The sequence below is a fragment of the Hypanus sabinus genome, chromosome 10 (assembly GCF_030144855.1).
Source record: "Hypanus sabinus isolate sHypSab1 chromosome 10, sHypSab1.hap1, whole genome shotgun sequence".
NCBI classification, from domain to species: Eukaryota; Metazoa; Chordata; class Chondrichthyes; order Myliobatiformes; family Dasyatidae; genus Hypanus; species Hypanus sabinus.
The window spans coordinates 13,018,433-13,039,618 of NC_082715.1; the positions used below are offsets into that span (position 1 = coordinate 13,018,433).

Consider the following 21,186-nt stretch of genomic DNA (forward strand, 5'->3'; position numbering starts at 1 on the left):
GACTAGTGGGGTACCGCAAGGCTCTGTGCTGGGACCCCAGTTGTTTACAATATATATTAATGATTTAGACGAGGGAATTAAATGCAGTATCTCCAAGTTTGCGGATGACACGAAGCTGGGCGGCGGTGTTAGCTGTGAGGAGGATGCTAAGAGGATGCAGGGTGACTTGGATAGGTTAGGTGAGTGGGAAAATTCATGGCAGATACAATTTAATGTGGATAAATGTGAGGTTATCCACTTTGGTTGCAAGAACAGGAAAACAGATTTATATCTAAATGTTGGCCGATTAGGAAAAGGGGAGGTGCAACGAGACCTGGGTGTCATTGTACACCAGTCATTGAAGGTGGGCATGCAGGTACAGCAGGCGGTGAAAAAGGCAAATGGTATGTTGGCATTCATAGCAAGAGGATTCGAGTACTGGAGCAGGGAGGTTATACTGCAGTTGTACAAGGCCTTGGTGAGACCACACCTGGAGTATTGTGTGCAGTTTTGGTCCCCTAATTTGAGGAAAGACATTCTTGCCATAGAGGGAGTACAAAGAAGGTTCACCAGATTGATTCCTGGGATGGCAGGACTTTCATATGAAGAAAGACTGGATCGACTAGGCTTATACTCATTGGAATTTAGAAGATTGAGGGGGGATCTTATTGAAATGTATAAAATTCTATAGGGATTGGACAGGCTAGATGCAGGAAGATTGTTTCCGATGTTGGGGAAGTCCAGAACGAGGGGTCACAGTTTAAGGATAAAGGGGAAGCCTTTTAGGACCGAGATGAGGAAAAACTTCTTCACACAGAGAGTGGTGAATCTGTGGAATTCTCTGCCACAGGAAACAGTTGAGGCCGGTTCATTGGCTATATTTAAGAGGAAGTTAGATATGGCCCTTGTGTCTAAAGGGATCGGGGGTATGGAGAGAAAGCAGGTACAGGGTTCTGAGTTGGATGATCAGCCATGATCATACTGAATGGCGGTGCAGGCTTGAAGTGCCGAATGGCCTACTCCTGGACCTATTTTCTATGTTTCTATGAAATCTCAGCACTGAAACATTCAGACACGGGCTTCCGAATTTACACCGGCACTTGCTTTAATTTGTACAACAGGGGTTCTGTATCACTGCAACTAACAGAGTTTGGCTCAAAGTATTTTACAGATTTAATTTTTTTTGCAGCAGGAAGCTTCAGAAAAATGTAATACAGTAGCTATATTTTTATTCAGTTTGGTTGCACGTGTGTGAAAAATAATTGTTGACTGATTTTTGCACAGTACAACAGCACCATCCGCTGGTCAGTATCTGATATCGCAAACTATTCTATGTTCCCGTAAAAAACACAAAGTGCTGGCAGAACTCAGCAGGCCAGACACCATCTATGGAAGGAGGTAATAACGACGTTTCGGGCCGAAACCCTTCATCAGGAGGGAAGTAACATGGGATGGTCGATGGGGGATAAGAAGTGGGGGGAGGAATAAAGTAGAGAGCTGGGAAGTGATAGGCTGGAGGGAAATAGGCTGGGGGGGGGTGAAGGTGGAGAATTATGGGAAATAAAAGAGAAAGAAAGGTAGGGCTGGGGGGAGATTATAGTGAGGGGGGAAAAGAGAGAAAAAGAGAACCAGACTAAAATAATAGATAGGGATGGGGGTAAGGGGGGGGGGGCAGGGGTATCAACGGAGGTCAGTGAGTTGGATGTTCATGCCGGCAGGAAGGAGGCTACCTAGGCGGGAGATAAGGTATTGCTCCATCGACCTGCGTGTGGCCTCATCTTGACGGTAGAGGAGGCCATGGACAGACATGTCGGAGTGGGAGTGGTCTGTGGAATTGAAGTGTGTGGTCATGGGGAGATCCCACCACTGCTGGAGGACCGAGCGTCGGTGTTCAGCGAAACGGTCTCCCAGTCTGCAGCGGGTCTCCCCAATGTATAAATGGCCACATCGGGAGCACTGGATACAATATATCACTCCAGCTGACTTGCAGGGGAAGTGGTGCCTCACCTGAAAGGACTGTCTGCGGCCTGGGATGGTGGTGAGAGAAGAAGTGTGGGGGCAGGTGTAGCACTTCCGTTTGCAGGGATGAGTGCCCGGAGGGAGATTTGTGGGGAGGGATAGGTGGGAATGGACAAGGGAGTCGAGTAGTCTCTATGTTCCTGTATCAGCTTTTTGACTGTGTTCCTGTTCCCCGTTCTGCCTGGCTGTCTGTGGTTTTCTTCTCTCTTCTAAGTAGTCTTGGGGTTGAGAATAACTTGCATCAGTTCCAGTACTGTGAGATCAAGGTGCGGCATTCACCATTTCAGTGAAACACGTGGGATAAGAGATGCTTGCTTGGTCGGGCTGGTGGACAAATTGTTTCGGATTTTTAAAATTATAGACATTTGAGGTGTTCGATATGTTCCTCGATAACATTAGGGGTGCAGTGCCAATGTTTTAGGTGCTGGAGCTGTACTATGGAGTGATTGGTAAGTTTGTGGTCTACTCCTTACATGCACCTGCAGTTCAACTCTTTTGATTATGTGATTATGCAGAAAGTTTGAAATTAATAACTTTGGGGATATTTATTGCTAGGTTTTCTAAAATTGACTCCTTCCACCCTAGGCCACGAACTTATCAATCACCTCTTGTATGTCACACCCTGCTTGTGTGCCTGCTTATTTCCTGTACCAAGAAATTTCCTTGCCCCATTCATGTAATGAGCAGGTATGTACACAAATTGGGTGTGACATAAATATATATGAATAGGACTTCTTATAATGTCAAGCGCTAAATCAAGATGAAAGAAATACAGCTCCACAGAAATATAGTGATAAGTACTACTTTATATTCTAATGACATATTCAAATTTCATTAGAAACGGGGATGGTGCCGGAGGATTGGCGTATTGCTCATGTGGTTCCATTGTTTAAAAAGGGTTCTAAGAGTAAACCTAGCAATTATAGGCCTGTAAGTTTGACGTCAGTGGTAGGTAAATTAATGCAAAGTATTCTTAGAGATGGTATATGTTATTATCTGGATAGACAGGGTCTGATTAGGGACAATCAACATGGATTTGTGCATGGAATGTCATGTTTGACAAATCTTATTGAATTTTTTGAAGAGGTTACTAGGAAAGTTGATGAGGATAAAGCAGTGGATGTTGTCTATATGGACTTCAGTAAGGCCTTTGACAAGGTTCCACACAGAAGGTTAGTTAGGAAGGCTCAATCGTTAGGTATTAATATTCAAATAGTAAAATGGATTCAACAGTGGCTGGATGGGAGATGCCAGAGAGTATTGGTGGATAACTGTTTGTCAGGTTGGAGGTCGGTGACTAGTTGTGTGCCTCAGGGATCTGTACTGGGTCCACTATTGTTTGTCATATAATCTGGATGTTGGGGTCATAAATTGGATTAGTAAATTTGCAGATGATACTAAGATAAGTGGTGTTGTGGATAATGGAGTAGGTTTTCAAAGCTTGCAGAGAGATTTAGGCCAGTTAGAAGAGTGGGCTGAACGATGGCAGATGGAGTTTAATGCTGATAAGTGTGAAGTGCTACATTCTGGTAGGACTAATCCAAATAGGACGTACATGGTAAATGGTAGGGCATTGAAGAATGCAGTAGAACAGAATGATCTGGGAATAATGATGCATAGTTCCCTGAAGGCGGAATCTCATATGGATAGGGTGGTGAAGAAAGCTTTTGGTATGCTGGCTTTTATAAATCGGAGCATTGAGTATAGGAGTTGGGATGTAATGTTAAATTTGTACAAGGCATTGGTGAGGCCAAATTTGGAGTATTATGTACAGTTCTGGTCACCAAATTATAGGAAAGATGTCAACAAAATAGAGAGAGTACAGAGGAGATTTACTGGAATGTTACCTGGGTTTCAGCATCTAAGTTACAGGGAAAGGTTGAACAAGTTAGGTCTTTATTCTTTGGAGCGTAGAAGGTTGAGGGAGGACTTGATAGAGGTATTTAAAATTATGAGGGGGAAATATAGAGTTGACATGGATAGGCTTTTTCCATTAAGAGTAGGGGAGATTCAAACAAGAGGACATGAATTGAGAATTAGGGGGCAAAAGTTTAGGGGTAACACGAGGGGGAACTTCTTTACTCAGAGAGTGGTAGCTGTGTAGGACAAGCTTCCAGTAGAAGTGGTAGAGGCAGTTTCGATATTGTCTTTAAAAAAAAAATTGGATAGGTATATGGACAGGAAAGGAATGGAGGGTTATGCGCTGAGTGCAGGTCAGTGGGACTAGGTGAGAGTAAGCATTCAGCACGGACTAGAAGGGCCAAGACGGCCTGTTTCCATGCTGTAGTTGTTATATGGTTAAATGGTAAGACATTAACAAGATTATAGCCAATCACTACATTTCAGTGTATAACTGGGACAATTAAACATATAATACTTAATTTAATAATATAACAAAGTATTGCATGGTTGCACTCAATAATTATCATTAAAAATTTATGAGAAAAGAACGTCTGATGAACTATTGCTAAAGCCATAAATATTGCTGAATATTAGTATCAAAAGCGGTAGGTTGGCAATTCTGCCTCGTACTGTTTCTCTCACAGAAATGGTTGGACAGGAAGTGTACCTATGTGTGTTGATACTCACAATATCCTCACACGCCGGGTATTACATGGTTAGACCAATACAGATCCTGTTTAGTCTTTAAATATATAAAAAGTTAAAGAAGCTTGTATCTTTACATAAATTATTATCGCACCTATACGAATAAAAAATATCGTATTTTGGAAGTGGCAAATGTTAACAGGGGAGGAGAGCAACCATTTGGGAGGTTTGGAAATGCATTTCATCTCATTCATTGCCTCACTAAATTACTCTTTGTCATATCAACACAAAGAGAAGAAGAGCCTCTTTCCAATCAGCTATAGTTGGTGGAGCTAGAGCAAGGAGTTGATCCGCTATTAATGATAGTTGAAATTACATAAAACTAGCTTATAGCCTAGAAAATGTTTTTTTTCTCCATTTGGCTTGTAAACATAAACTAAATTCACTTTATCTAGGTGTAGAAGAGGATTTTGGATGATTACCTTGAATATGTCATGAAAATCAGGCGGAAGATAAGTGAGCTGTGAATTTTTCTTTCATTATTTTCAACTTTTAACCTTAGGTTTCAATGTTCATTCCTTGCTTAATATAGCTCCTTCCTGGAATCCAATGGTACCCACTGGAAAGAGCGGAAAAATGCTCACACTTGTGTACAGTCATGCCTCGGCTGGAGAGAGATTGAGGATCTGTGAAATGGCAGGAGGCTACAGCAGGGTATGCTGGGAAAACAACAGGTCAAGCGAGGACGAATTTCACAAATACCTAAATAAAAACAGTCACAGCTTCAGGATTTCACCAAAACCGATTAAATATCCTAACTTAACGTTATTAGTGGTATTTTCCCCACCAGCCATCACCCCCTCTCCACAACCCCTGCTTCTGTAAAATTCCCTCTATTTAATATGCGGCCATTGTTAAATTCCCCGTTTGTTTATCTTGACTTTTTTTACAGAGGTGCCAGAGCAGTGCTCCGGTGAGCTGTGGCAGCACTGGAACCCTGCTCAATATTCCTGGCTCGTGCATTTGCGTAGACCTGGGACAGGGAAAATTTCCAAATGCCTACCACGTTATTTTTTTCAAGCAGACGATGTTTTCTTTGGCTAATTGTTGACTTCAGGAGGAGGAAACCAGGGATCCACGAGCCAGATCTATGGAAGGATCTGAGGTGGAGAGAGTCAGTAACTTCCTCCATGTTATTATTTTAGAGGACATATCCTGGACCCAGCACATAAGTGCAATTAGGTAAAAAAAAACACAGCAGCACCTCTCCTTCCAATGGAGTTCACAGAGATTCGGCATGAGATCTAAAATTTTGACAAACTTCTATAGGTGTGCAGTGTAGAGTATAATGGCTGTCTGCATCACAGCCTGGTATGGAAACACCAATGCCCTTGAACGGAAAGTCCTACAAAAAGTAATGATGAACTTTCTTGACTGTGCTTGTAAATGCTATATTACTTAGTAAATTATAGAAAGCAAATGAGTAAATCACATAACCATTACATAATAATTTCAATCCCAAATAATCATCTACAGTCGTTTGTCATCTATATTGAATACTGGACGATAACATGGTCCATTTGCTGTTAATATCGGGACTTTGTGAAACGGAAACATCTCTTTTAGGGAGAAAGAGAGAAAAGGGTGAACGAGTAGTCTTTGGGCTACTGCAAGTCTGTGTCTTTGCTGCTCACGGGGGTGCTTGGTGGTGGGTGCTGATGCTTTTTGGTGCTGGTGGAGGAAGGGCAATCATTGCTTTGCTGCTGTTCACGCGTGGAGGGGTAGCTGGGGGGACTGTTGGGTTCTAACATTCTTTGGGGGCACTCTGTTTTCATGGATGGTTGCAAAGGAAAAGCATTTCAGGATGTATATTGTACATATTTCTGACATTAAATGTACCTTTGAAACCTTTGAAAGATTGGGGGTGTAGCAGACAGTGAGTGACACTATCAAAGCTTCCAGTGGGATCTGGACCAGCTGGAAAAATGGCAGATGGAATTTAGTGTGAGATGTTGCACTTTCAGAGGACAAACCAGGGTAGATCTTACACAGTGAACAAACAGTAGGGCATTGAGGAGTTCGGTCGGAAAAGGGGATCTGGGAATACAGGTCCAAAAGTCATTGAAATGGTGTCATAGGTTTTCTAGGGTTGTAAAGAAAACTTTTGACATATTGGTCTTCATTGAACAATGTACTGAGTACAGGAGATGGGACATTTGTTGGAGTTGTATTAGATGCTGATGAAGCCTAATTTGGAGTATTATGTGCAGCTTTGGTCACCCACCTACAGGAATGATGTAAATAAGGTTGAAAGATACTGAGAAAATTTACAAGGAAGTTGCCGGAACTTGAGGATCATGTTTAAGGGGAACGTGAGGGGAAACGGCTTCACTTGAAGGGTGCTGAGTGTGGGGAATGAGCTGCTAGTGCAAGTGGAGGATGTAATTTTGATTTCAACTACTAAGAGAAGTTTGGATAAGTACTTGGATGATAGGGGTATGGAGTACTATGGTCCGGGTGCAGGTCAATGGGACAAGGCAGTTTATATAGTTCAGCACAGACTAGAGAGGCTGAAGGACCTGTTTCTGTACTGTACTTTTCTATGACTCTATGAAAAGTCAGAAGTTGTGGAAACTGGGGAATTAAAAGTCAGGCAAAACTTTCAGAGAGTTTATTATCCCTTTGAAGCACAACTGTAACTTCAATGTGCTGTGTGAAAAGTAATCAATGAGTGAATTGAACTGAATTTATTGATTTCACGAAGTTGTAACTTTTATGGGGGTGGCAAACAGCACAGCTAAATTACACCAGTTGTTCTAGGATTAGGAAATGAATTACAGCAAAGAATAGCAGAAAAAGATGATATATAGTATTAAAATTGTATCAGTGGGTAGGTAATAGTGCATATATGTTTGGGATATGTTAGTATCATGTACTCTTAGAGCTGTGCTTCAAGTTATGAGGCAGAAGCTAGTAGACAGGTGACTATCTGTCAAGGTAGCAAAAACAAGCAAAAACATGATCAGTCAGTCGATGGGATTTTGCAGAATAGTAACTTGGCACTGACTAGATAGGCTGTAGGGCCTATGTGCTATAGTGCTCTATGACAACGTGAGTTAAAAGGAAAAATAATAAGCCAATTCGAAAGAGTATCTGTTATTAAGAGAAAGGGATTGATAACTTCTTGGTATTAATCAATTGACTGGATGAAATATTCTGGGTACCATACCACTCTGGAGAACAGAACTGGTCTTGGGTAAAAAAAAATGCATTTTTAAGTGCTTTTTGAAATAAAAGGAACAATTGTGCATTGCTTATTCCTCTACACCGGACACAGTCAAATAACAAACTGGCAAAAAGAGTAAAAATCACCGGAGGAGCTTTGAAGAATTACACATTTATTTGTTTATTTATTTATTTATTGAGATATGGCGCAGTATAGGCCCTTCCAGCCCTTTGAGCTGCACCATCAGCAATCCCCCAATTTAACCCTTGCCTAATCACAGGATAATTTACAGTGACCAATTAACCTACTAACTGGTATTTCTTTGGACTGTGGGAGGAAACCCACACGGTCACAGGGAGAACGTACAAACATATTACAGGAGAAGACAGCATCAGGATACCTGGCTGTTTCTGTAGCAATTTGTCTGTTTTCTTATGAGGCAAAGTTGCTAGTTCTGGAAAGCGCACAAGGAGCCAGCCAGATTCAAACCCGGGACCACTTGCTTCAAAGTCCGGTGCTGATGCCACTATACCACCGGCTGGTGGGAAATAAACCATTGGTCACCAGTCTTGCCCAGCTAAAAATGATGCTACCTTTCATTACAGGTTGTACTTCTGCTGAGCTGCGAAGTATAGAAATCTCAACCAGACTGACCTTGGCTCCCCAAATCTTGAGAGTTGAAAGCAGAGGAGAGGCCTTTGAGGGGCAAACTCCTGTAAGAAATTTGTACATTCTTGTTGTGACCACATAGGTTTCCTCCAAGTGTTCTGGTTTCCTCCCATAATCCGAAGAAGTACCAGTTGGTAGGTTAACTGGTCGTTGTGAATTGTCATGTGATTAAGCTAGGGTTAAGTCAGAGGATTGCTGGGCCACATGACAGGGAGGGCCTATTCCGTATGGTATCTCGACAAATAAATTCATTTATTGATCAGTACAGAATGTCTCCCTGGTGCTTCCCTCTCTGGCCTCTCTCCCTTCCCATTTTTCCAACCATGATTCCCCTCTCCCTGCCCCCTCTCCACTCTCAGTCCACAACAGAGACCTATGTCGGAATCAAGTTTATCATATGTCAGGAAATTTGATTACTTTTCTTGTGGCAGCAGTACAGAGAAATGCATCAAATAACTAAAGTATTGTGCAAAAGTCTTTGGCACCCGAGCTATATAAGTGTGCCTAAAGACTTTTGCACAGTCCTGTGTATATATATTTAAAATGGCTTCAGGATTCTCTTTATCCTACTTGCCAAAGTCAATTAATGACTATATTTTGCCCTCTTAATTTCTTCTTTATTCTTTTTTCCCCACATCCTCTATAAACCAAGTGACTCATTAGCTATGGTAGCCTAGCAGTTACAGCACAGTGATGGGGCTCCAACTCCTGCTGCTCGCCATGAAGGGTTTGCTCTCTCCGTGTCTGTGCGGGATTCCTCCGGATGCTCATGTTCCCCCACCCTCCTGAGACGTACAGGTTAGGGTTAGCGAGTTGTGGGCATGCAACGTTGGTGCCAGAAGCTTGGTGGCACTTGCCCCCAGCATACCCTCGGTCATTGACACAAGCGATGCGGTTTCTGTCGGTTTCTAGGTCTTGACGTGCATGTGACATTAAAACTCATCTTTAAATCCTCTCTTTAGTACAATTTGCTTTATCTGGCATACATTTCCTTCCTTTCCCTAATCAAATATTTCATAAATCAGACTCAGTCTAAATGAGGTTTAATATCACTGGCTTGAAATTTGTTTTGTGACAGCAGTCTGCTGCATTACAAAATAATAAAAAGCATAAAAATTAAGTTAAATAAGTACAGTAGTACAAAAGGAGAAACAAAAATATATAAAATCTAAGTAGTGTTTATGGGGTCACTGTCCATTCAGAACTGATGGGAGAGGTGAAGAAGCTGCTCCTGAAGTGTTGAGTGTGCACCTCATGCTCCTGTACTCCTCCTTGAGGGTAGCAATGAAAAAAGGGCATGCCCTGGGTGATGAAGGTTTTTAATGATGGCTGCCGCCTTTTTGAGGCCAATTCATGAACCAAGATTCCGTAAACTTGCCACAAACAGAAGATCTGCAGGTGCTGGAAATCCAAGCAACACACAGAAAATGCTAGAGGAACTCAGCAGACCAGGCAGATCTATGGAAAAACGTACAGTCCATGTTTCCATAGATGCTGCCTGGCCTGCTGGGTTCCTCCAACATTTTGTGTGTGTTCCTTTAATTTGCCATGTTTTGCCTCTTACCCTGCAGGGACGGGCTTACCCTGAACTCTTATTACTTTGTTTTTAAATGCCTTGCACTTGTCAGAACTTGTTTTCAGCCCTAGTTGCATTTCCGAATTTACCTCCACCAGGCCCAGAGTTACATCATCAAAATCTGTTTTCCTCGGGTTTGGGGCACACCTGGAGGACCAACTTTACATTTTTTCCATGATTTACTATAATCTTACTGAACTATGATCACTGTTCTCAATCACCTGCCTAGGATAAGGTGCCTGCCTAGGATCATTCCCCAAGATAAGGTCTATAAATTCACCAATAAAACATAAAAGCATAGAAATCCTACAGCACAATACAGGCCCTTCGGCCCACAAAGCTGTGCTGAACATGTCCTTACCTTAGAACTACCTAGGCTTACCCATAGCCCTCTATTTTTAAAAGCTTCATGTACCTATCCAGGAGTCTCTTAAAAGATCCTATCATTTCCACCTCCACCACTGCCTCCAGCAGCCTATTCCATGCACTCACCACTCTCTGCGTAAAATACTTATCACTGACATCTCCTCTGTACCTATTTCCAAGCACCTTAAAACTATGCCTCTCATGCTAACCATTTCAGCCCTGGGGAAAAGCCTCTGACTATCCACATGGTCAATGCCTCTTATTATCTTGTACACCTCTAACAGCTCACCTCTTATTCTCCGTCACTCCAAGGAGAAAAGGCTGAATTCACTCAACCTATTCTCATAAGACATGCTCCCCAATCCAAGCAACGTCCTTGTAAATCTCCTCTGCACCCTTCCAATGGTTTCCACGTCCTTCCTGTAGTGAGGCGACCAGAACTGAGCACAGTACTCCAAGTGGGGTCTGACCGGGGTCCTATATAGCTGCAACATTACCTCTCGGCTCTTAAACTCAATCCCACGATTGATGAAGGCCAATGAATTGTATGCTTTTTTAACCATAGACACAACTATTGTTGGTAGAACATCAGGCAGTGACAAGAAGGTGTACAGGACTGAGACAGATCAGCTGGTTGAGTGTTGTCGCAACAATAACCTTCCACTCAACATCTGTAAGGCCAAGGAATTGATTGTGGACTTCAGGAAAGGGAAGTCAAGGGAACACATACCAGTTCTCATCAAGGGGGTCAGCAGCAGAAAGGGTGAGCAGTTTCAAGTTCCTAGTTGTCAACATCGATAAAGATCTATCTTGGGCCCAAAATATGAATGTAATTACAAAGGAGGCACACCAGCAACTAGATTGCATTAAGATTTTGAGGAGATTTAGTCTGTCACCAAAGCCGCCAGCAAATTACTACTGGTGTACCATGGAGAGCATTCTAACTGGTTGCTTCACTGGTTGTCTGGGGGTGCCAATGCACAGGATCAGAAAACGTGCTGAGGGTTGTAGGCTCCATTATACACACTAGCCTCCCCACCACTGCCTCATGAAGATGGCACTGGTCATTACAGAATCCCACTACCATGGACTTGGCCTCTTCTCATTGTTACTGAGAAAGCATGAGATCCTTAAAACACGCTCAATATTTTAGGAACAGCCTTTTCACCTTCACCATCCCAATTCTGAATGGACAATGAATCCATGAACTATATTGCAGCCTTTTCACATTACCTATCTCTTTATTTATTTATTAGCTGTCTCTTTATTTACATATTTCTTTACATGCAGTTTCAAAAGCCCTTCCCGAATGCCCTTTGTATTATTGAGATACAGTATCGAGCAAACCCTTCTGGCCCTTTGAGCCACACCACCCAGCAGCCCCTGATTTAACCCCAGCCTACGCAGGACAATTAGAATTAACCCACCAGCTGGTCCGTCTTTGGACCGTGGGAGGAAATCGGACCACCTGAAGAAAACTCTCACGGCCACGGGGAGAATGTAAAAACCCCTTACAGACAGTGGTGGGAATTACTTGCAGTATTTATTTTTTTAATTTTTTATTGTAACCTGTAGTATTTTTTCTGTATTGCACTGTACTTCAACAAAATTCACAGTCCTTGATAATAAACCTGATTCTGATTTTAATTCTGTGATCTCTGTAATGTCTCTGACTTCAATTTCTCCAGCACTGCCTGGTGTACCTTCAGCTCTGAGATTCATCTTCCTGTTTCTTCTCAAGGTACTTTCTAAAACTCATCCCCTCGACCTGGCTTTTAGCCATCTACTTAAATACCTAGTTGTTCTGAAAAGGTTACCGATGAGGAATGTTTGGCAGCTCTTGGGCAGTTTTCCCTGGAGTTTAGGAGAATGAGGGGGGATCTCATAGAAACATTCCGAATGTTAAAAGGCCTGAACAGATTAGATATAGCAAAGTTATTTCCCATGGTAGGGGATTCTAGGACAAGAGGACACGACTTCAGGATTGAAGGACGTCTATTTAGAACAGAGATGCAGAGAAATTACTTTAGTCAGAGGGTGGTAAAACTGTGGAATTTGTTGCCACGAGCAGTTGTGGCCAAGTCATTGGGTGTATTAAAGACAGAGATAGATAGGTTCTTGATTAGCCAGGGTGTCAAAAGGTATAGGGTGAAGGTAGGGGAGTGGGGATGACTGGAAGAATTGGATTAGCACATGATTGAATGACAAAGCAGACTCAATGGGCCAAATAGCCTATTTCTGCTCCTATATCTTATGGTCTTATGGTCTTTCAAACTTTCTATGTTAAATCTACTACATAAAGAATGCAAGTTGAACACTTTGCAACACACACAAAATGCTGGAGGAACTCAGCAGGCCAGACAGCATCTAGGAAAAGAGTACAGTCAACGTTTCAAACGTCAATGGTACTCTTTTCCTAGATACCACCTGGCCTGCTGAGTTCCTCCAGCGTTTTGTGTATGTTGCTCGGATTTCCAGCATCTAGATTTTCTCTTGTTTGAAGTTGAACTCTTTATCTGGCAGAAGGAAATAATGGATCAAAGTAGGCATTGCTTTGGAAACTGAAAACAGGATCAGACAGATACATTTAAAGAGATTATTAAAGAAGAGAGAGGAATGAGAGAGGAATTAAAAGAGAGAGAAATGAGGTGGAGATCTGCCAGGAATGGCAGCAGTAGGGCTTAGAAAGGGCTGAAAAACTGAATGGTGGGAGCTGAGGAAGGGGATTGTGACTCTAGAGGTTACTTTCGAACAAACCAAAAATGCTCAGAGACTAAGTTCAGGTGGGGGGAGGGGAGGTGTAGTTGACACTGTATGATGCGCTCTCCAAATAACAGCTCCAAAGTCAATGTATATTCGATCCTTTGTTGAGAAACCGGCAAAGACAAACTATCGTGCAACGATAAAACCAATGAAACTAAACTAGTGGTACTCTAAGCATATTCAAACATACTTACCTCTGCACCTCCAGTCCTCAGCCCTGAACTCTGACTCGCAGAACTGGGCCTCAAACTTTGGGCTTCACCCCAGGACTCACTGGTCATGGATTTGACCTTTGGGCCTAAACTCCAGGACTTACTGATCATGAATTTGACCTTTGGGCCTGTAGAACACTTTTGGGCCTGTAGAACACTTCTGCTGGGTCACAGTATGAAGTGTTTTCTTCAGTGGCCAGCAGTGGAAGATGTGACAAATCATCAACATTGCTGTGTTGTTTGGTACCCTTGAACTCTATATCATAAGAGTGGGCTCCTAGGAGTAGTGCCCAACATTGTAACCAGGTAGCAGTCATCACTGGAATTCCTGTCCTGGGATTGAAAATGGACACAAGGGGGCTGGTGATCTGTCACTAACAAAAACTTTTGTCTGTAGAGGTAGCGATGGAACTTCTTATTCCCCATACTAGACTAAGGACCTCTCAGTCGATCCATGCGTAGTTGTGTTCTGCACTTGTCAGTGATCTTGAAGCAAACGCAATCAGACACTTAGATCCATCTTTCATAGTGTGTGACAAAATGGCTCCAATGCCATAACAGGATGCATCACACACCAGTCTGATGGGCAAGGATGGGTCCTAATGGGTGAGCAGTTCATCGGATGTTATTAGTCTCTTTGTTTCCTTGAGTGCTTTTTCACATCTTTCTGGCCATTCCCACTTTGCTCCTGTCTGTAACAGTGCGTTCAATGGATGCAGCACTGTAGCAATGTTTGGGAGAAACTAGAGGTAATAGTTTACAAGGCCAGAATTGAACTGGCTGAAAAAGCAACACCAAGATTCCATAAAGTGCCTTACGCACTACGTCCTAAAGTGGATGCTGAACTTCAGAGTTTGGAGGTGTCTGGAATTCTCTCCAAGGTTGAATGGAGTGATTGGGCCATGAACATTGTCCCGGGATCAGGAAAGGGAAGGCCGCATATGTGGGGATAAGTTTGCCTATGTAGGGATTTCAAAGTGAGCACCACCCTGGTGCTGTGTACTGTGCAATATCCTCTGCCATGAATAGAAGACATGTTTGCATCTTTGGCAGGCGGGGAGAGGTTTTCAAAGATAGACTTGTCACAAGCCTATCCTCAAATGGAGATTGAAGAGTCAAGCAGAAAATTCCTCACAATCAACACACACAAGGATCTGTTCCACTAGAATTGTCTCATCGTTGGCGTCGATTCAGCTTCAGCAATTCGGCAAACAGCAATGGACCAGGTGCTCCAAGGTATCCCAGAAACACAATATTACCTTGACAACATCATCGTGACTGGCAAGTGTGATGAAGAGCAGCTACAGAACTTTGGTTAAGTGCTTACCAGGCTGAGTGAGTGTGGTCTGTGCACAAAGTGAGAGAAATGTGAGTGTGCCAAGAATGAAATCTCATTTTGTGGACATGGCATTGACAAGCATGTCACAAGAGAAGACTGAAGCAGTGCTACAGGCAGCCAAACCAGAAAATGTGTCACAACTCAGGTCATACTTGTGCCGTGTAAACTACTACCACCAGTTTCTCCCAAACATTGCTCCAGCACATCCCATACTGGCTGCCAAGTTGTTGTGTCTGTGCACAACTACATATCGACTAAGTAAAAGCATGCTTGAGAGAGATGGCTTTAATTGGTGTATTCACATAGCAGCAAGAGAGGGAAAGAGAGAGAGAGAGAGAGAGAGAACAATGCACATGTGTAGATAACAGTGCACTTGCAGACTGCAGATCAATACATAGTGCTAAGTGGGGGGGGGGGTATCATCGCTCTAAAAGAAATAGATCCATACATTGCAATGGTCTGTTTTGATGTACACATGATAAGTAAATGAATCTGAGTCTGAATATACAAGACAAACACACAGAGTCAGTGGTTTTATGAATGGGAAATTGTTTGGGAGTCATTTGCTTGAGGTCTTTGATCTTTTAGAATGGATACAGGGGCAACAATGGATGGAATATATTTCAATTTTCTGAAGGCACTTTTTCTTCCTAGAAAGTCATGAGTTTTTGCTGTTCTTAATCCTGGGGATCTGAAAATTAGGTCTCTGAACAGTGGCTCACGGATTAAGGGGAGAGTGGTGGAAGTGGGTATTCAGGGCTAGATTCAGGACAGGAAAGCAGCATCCATTATTAAAGACCCTCACTATGCAGGCCATACTCACTTCCTGCTACAGTGATCAGGCAGGAGGTTTAGAAGGTTTAGCTCCATAAATAAATGAATGTAAATCTGGGAAAACTGCTTCGATTGAACTAGCTGTGTCTTTTATCTCCCACCTAAATTCATGTTCCACTAATCAAATTGTAAGCTTGACTTTGTTCAAATCCTAGGTCCATGCATAACTGGGATTTAGTATTATATGAAATCCAGTCAAAGACATCAGCTGCTGAAGCATTGTCCATTACAATTCATTATTCACATTTATGAGATGTTACAACATTAAAGTGAAAATCACAGAGAGTTCATTCAGACAACAGTGGTGCTAATGCTGCATAGAAACCCACTCCTATAGTCTGTTATATAATCTTGTCAGCAGACAAGAGCTTCTCATCCTTCTTTCTCATATTTTGCAAGCTTCTGTTTACAAGTCACTATGACTGTCCAGATGAGAGACCATGACTTTTGAGGACAGGTTGAATGAACTTGAGCTTTACTCATTGGAGCGAAGGAGGATGAGAGGAGACTTGATAAAGGCATACAAGATGATGACAGGCATAGACTAAGTGGACAGCTAAAGACTTTTCCACAGGGTAGAAGTGGCTAATGTAAGGGGGCATAATTTTAAGGTGTTTGGAAGAAAGTATAGGAGGTTAGAAATATCTTATATAGAGGGTGAGGGGTGCATGGAATACACTACCAGGGATGGTGGTAGAGGCAGATACATTAGGGACACTTAAGGAGCTCTTGGATCATTCAAGTTCAAATTCATGTTCAAGTTTATTGTCGTCTGGCTGTACATTCAAATGAAACAACTTTCCTCTCGACCACATTGCACCCACACAACATACATCAAAAGCAGCACATAAAAGCAAAATATTGCCATAAATAAATTAATAAAATATAATTCAGAATGCATGGACGATAGAAAAATGGATGGCAATGTTGGAGGGAAGGGTTCGATTGGTCGTGTAGTAGACTAAAAGGCTAGCATAATATTGTGGGCTGAAGGACCTGTACTATGCTGTAGTGCTGTATGTTCTATATTTGAACTACTCCTGGCACTGCAACTACATTTCTTTGGCCTCAGGACTTCCCCGCGTAATTGGTGTAGCAGATAGTGTATCACTTTACAGCACCACAGATCACTGATCGGCGCTCAGTTCTCACCACTGAGGAGTTTATAAATTCCCCCTGTGATCATGAGGGTTTCCTTTGGGTGCTGCAGCTCCGTCCCACATTTCAAAGACATACGGATTAGTGTTATGGGTGTGCTATGTTGTTCCCAGAAGTGTGGCAACACTCGCGAGCTGCTCAGGGCAATCCGTGCTGATTTGATTTGATGTAAACAACGGATTTCACTGTGTCTTTCAATGTACATGTGACAAATACAGCTAATCCTTGATCAAGATTTGAAATTTTTTTTGGAAGTGTTAGATTTGTGGAAAATGATACTGGATTTACATGCTCGTTGGCATATTATAACTAGTCCTTATTTCTTTTCACAGGAATCAGAGGTTGGCCGGGTTTGCCTGGAGTAAGAGGTCCACCAGGACCAAGAGGTACAATGAGTAGAGGTACCCCAGGTCTGCCTGGATCAGATGGTCAGCAAGGACTACCAGGAGTATCCTATGTGGGAAGGCCAGGAATACCAGGAATTCCAGGAGCAAAAGGTGAAGGAGGACTCTGTGGAGTATCGGGTGACGTGGGACCTCTGGGATTACAAGGAGAGGAAGGTGAACAGGGAGCACACGGTTCTCCCGGTGTGAACGCGATCTCACAAGGTGGCAAGTCAGGTTCTCCAGGGCCACCAGGATCTCCAGGACCTAAAGGCAAACGTGGAATCAGTGGAGAACCAGGGCTGCCGGGTTTTCATGGAGAAAAAGGGAACATCGGGATTGGCCTTCTTGGAAGAAAAGGAGAGAAGGGTTACCCAGGGCCACAGGGGATGTCAGGACCTCTTGGAGAAGGAGTTGAAGGGATGCCAGGTGTCCCTGGTACTGTTGGTACTGTGGGAGAGAAAGGTGATGTGGGAAACCCTGGTGAACCTGGTATCCCCGGGCTGCCTGGCGAAAGAGGAATACAAGGTCTTCCAGGGATCTCAGTATCAATAGCAGGAGCAAATAGAAAACAAGCAGTTGCTGGCCTTCCTGGGATAAAGGGTCCTCCTGGCCCAAAGGGTGTCAGGGGTAAACCTGGGTCACCAGCTCTTGGAGAACCAGGGTTACCAGGTATAAATGGTGATCCTGGCCCTTGGGGCTTGTACGGTAATCCTGGTGAGAAAGGGGATCCAGGAATAGATGGACAATTTGGTATTGCAGGGCCCAGAGGAGCTCCAGGACCCATAGGTCCAATGGGAGAGCAGGGACTTTCAGGCCCAACCGGCTATCCTGGGCCTTCGGGAGATCCTGGGGAAATCGGGCTGCAAGGACTCCCCGGATTACTGGGTGAGGAAGGACCATCAGGATATCCTGAGATAGCAGGAAGTCGAGGAGAAGAAGGTACCCGAGGCCCACAGGGACAACGAGGACCACCTGGTCCACAAGGTGATAAAGGATCCAGTGGTATTCTTGGTAAGTTAGGGATAAAAGGCCTTCCTGGTTTTCGAGGGCCTTTAGGGCACCAAGGTGCTCAAGGATCGGAGGGACCTTGTGGAAATATTGGTGACCGGGGTGTATTTGGGCCTCAAGGTCTTCCAGGGCTAAAAGGATTGAGAGGGGATACAGGACTACCTGGGCCTTCAGGCCAACCCAACCTTCTCCAGTTTGGAATTCTGCTGGAGGAAGCAGATGGTGGTGTGGAAATACAGGGATCACCAGGACCTCAAGGACCCTCTGGACCACCAGGACCTCCGGGTCCACCAGGGCCAGCTGGAGAAACAAATATATTGTCCAACACTTACCCTAATTTGCAGCAGATCTCAGGGGTGTGTAATACTGGTCAAGGCTTTAAAGCCAGTCTCTCTACCCCATACCCTAGAGCAGGATCTCCAATAGCTTTTGACAGAATACAATACAATGAAGCCAATATCTATGATTCAGAGACAGGAATTTTCACATGTCAAATACCTGGCATCTACTATTTCTCCTATCACATCCACGTCAGAGACAGAAGTGTTCTAATTGGATTATATAAAAATGGCAAACCAATTCTGTACACGTATGATGATTACAAAGAAAGAAAGATTGACCATGCCTCAGGGAGTGTGGTACTCGAGCTTCAAGAAATCGATAAAATATATTTACAATTGCCAGTAGAAAGGTTTGGTGGTTTGTATTCCTCCAGTATAATGCAATCGTCCTTCTCAGGATTTCTGATTCACCAAACCAATCCAATGTAATAGGTAGAGTTATATTCCTTACATTCTGTCTGGGTAGCCTCCAACTTGATGCTATGAACATTGATTTTTTGAACTTCTGGTAATTGCCCCCTGTCCTTCCTTCACCATTCCCCATTCCTATTCCCTCTCTCAACTTCTCTCCTTACCTGCTCATTCCCTCCCTCAGCTGCTCCTCCCACTTCCCTTTCTTCCATGTTCTTCTATCTTCTCCTATCAGATTCCCCCTTTTCTAGCCCTTTATCTTCTTCGCCAATCAACTACATCTTTCTACTTCACCCTGCCTCCTGTCTCATCCATCACCTACCACCTTATATTTGTTCATCTCCTACCCCCATCTTCTTACTCTGACTTCTCTTTCTTTCCAGTCCTGATGAAGAGTCTCAGCCAAAAGCATCGACTGTTTACTCTTTTCCATAGATGCTGCCTGGCCTGCTGAGCTCCTCCAGCATTTTCTGTGTTGTAGTAGGTAGAGTTGTGAGTTAATAATCACAGCTGTATTGCAATCTTAACAAAGGAATCACATTCTTTTTCATTGTAAATATGGAAAAGGCTTTTATTATCTCTAACACCATCATGTGAAGCTGCTTTAGTCATGAATTGTTGCTGTTGTTCTTCTTAAGCCCACCACAGGCCACTGGCAGCAGTTTGTCAGAGTCCTCTGTCCTGGGCCAGACTTTCAAGTTGTCCCCAGGTGTAACCCATCTTTGAAGATCCTTCCTCTCCCAGGGATGAGGTCTTTGGAGCCTTTGTTGGCGATTCTGTAGCACTGGGTTAATATGGGATGGGGTTGCTAGCTCCATGCCAAACCTCCTCCTTTCACAGATGTGCCTGGGACCATCCATGGTGGAGTTATGAATTGTATGTGGGACTCATAGTTAAATTTTAACAAGCCTAAAAATGCAGATATTTCCATTTATCTTTGAACACATTTCCAACAATAAAAATATATTTTCTCTTAGCTAGACCTCAGTTTTAGTGCTTAATAGTATTTTAATTGTATTTTCAGCTCTTTTCCAATTTATTATTTATACCACATATTATAAGGAGCCACCTAATAAATTGGCCACTGAGTGTATGTTTGTAGTCTTCTGCTGCTGTAATCCATCTAGATTCAACGTGTAAGCATTCAGAGATGTTCCTCTGCACACCACCGTTCGTAACGCATGGTTATTTGAGTTACTATCACCTTCCTGTCAGCTTGAACCAGTTTTGCCATTCTCCTCTGACCTCTCTCATTACCAAGGCGATTTTAGCCACGGAAATGCCTCTTACTGGATGCATTTTGTTTCTTGCACCATTCACTGTAAACGCTGGAGACTGTAAAGCATGAAAATCCCAGGAGATCAGCAGCTTCTCAGATACTCAATCCATCTGACACCAACAATCATTCTGCAGTGAGAATCACTTATTTCATCTCCATTCTGATGTTTGGTTTGAACAACTGAACCTCTTGACCATGTCTGCATGCTTTTATGCATCGAGTTGCTGCCATGTGATGAGCTGATTAGATTTTGCATTAATAAGCAGGTGTATAGATGCATGTAATTAAGTTGTCACTGAATGTGTATTAAATGTTTATATATACTGTGGTTCAATAATAATAATATTAATACTATTTAGAATTATAAAAAGAAAATAAATTACAATTTTGTAACATTGATGAGTCAGTTTTGAGAATTTGGTTCCAGATGATAATTCAATCACATACCCGCATCCAACATGCTTTAATAAGTCAAATGTGTCAGAAAATAAATGTAGTGATCCAAATCTTTAGAGCAAGAACACAGAATAATCAGTGGTTTCTCTGAAATCTTAAATGTGCATGGACATCTGTAATCATCTGATTATAGAAACATGGAAACATAGAAAATCTACAGCACATTACAGGCCCTTCAGCCCACAATGTTGTGACGACCATGTAACCTACTCTAGAAGCCGCCTAGAATTTCCCTACTGCATAGCCCTCTATTTTTCTAAGTTCCATGTACCTATCTAAGATTCTCTTAAAAGATCCTATTGTTTCCGCAAAAGACTCTATTGTATCCAATTGTGATTTATGTCACAAGATCTAAAGTTGTCACCATGAATACCTACGTTTTAGATTTTTATTCATTTTGAAGATCTGTATGTTATATGAATAAATTGTGATTGTGTCATTATGTCTCTTGGACCTTTACTCTTGCAACAATTTACTATTTCAATTTTGCGCTATCATTTTGTTCACTGTGAATTAAACATTCAAATTTTTCTTTGACTTGCACAATTTTTAGGTGCAATAACAACTTTTCTCACAAGTATTTTACATCTGAAACAGTGAATGAATCTATGTGACAT

At 42.7% G+C, this 21,186-nt stretch overlaps 1 protein-coding gene across 1 annotated transcript; it reads left to right on the forward strand.

Moving 5' to 3' along the window:
• The first annotated feature begins 1,367 nt into the window (after positions 1–1,367).
• LOC132400460 (collagen alpha-1(X) chain-like) lies at positions 1,368–19,737 on the forward strand. The gene is made up of 2 exons (XM_059981453.1): positions 1,368–1,377; positions 17,021–19,737. Exons 1-2 carry the CDS (start codon positions 1,368–1,370, stop codon positions 18,850–18,852), a joined length of 1,842 nt encoding a protein of 613 aa, XP_059837436.1. The 3' UTR covers positions 18,853–19,737.
• The last annotated feature ends 1,449 nt before the right edge of the window (positions 19,738–21,186 follow it).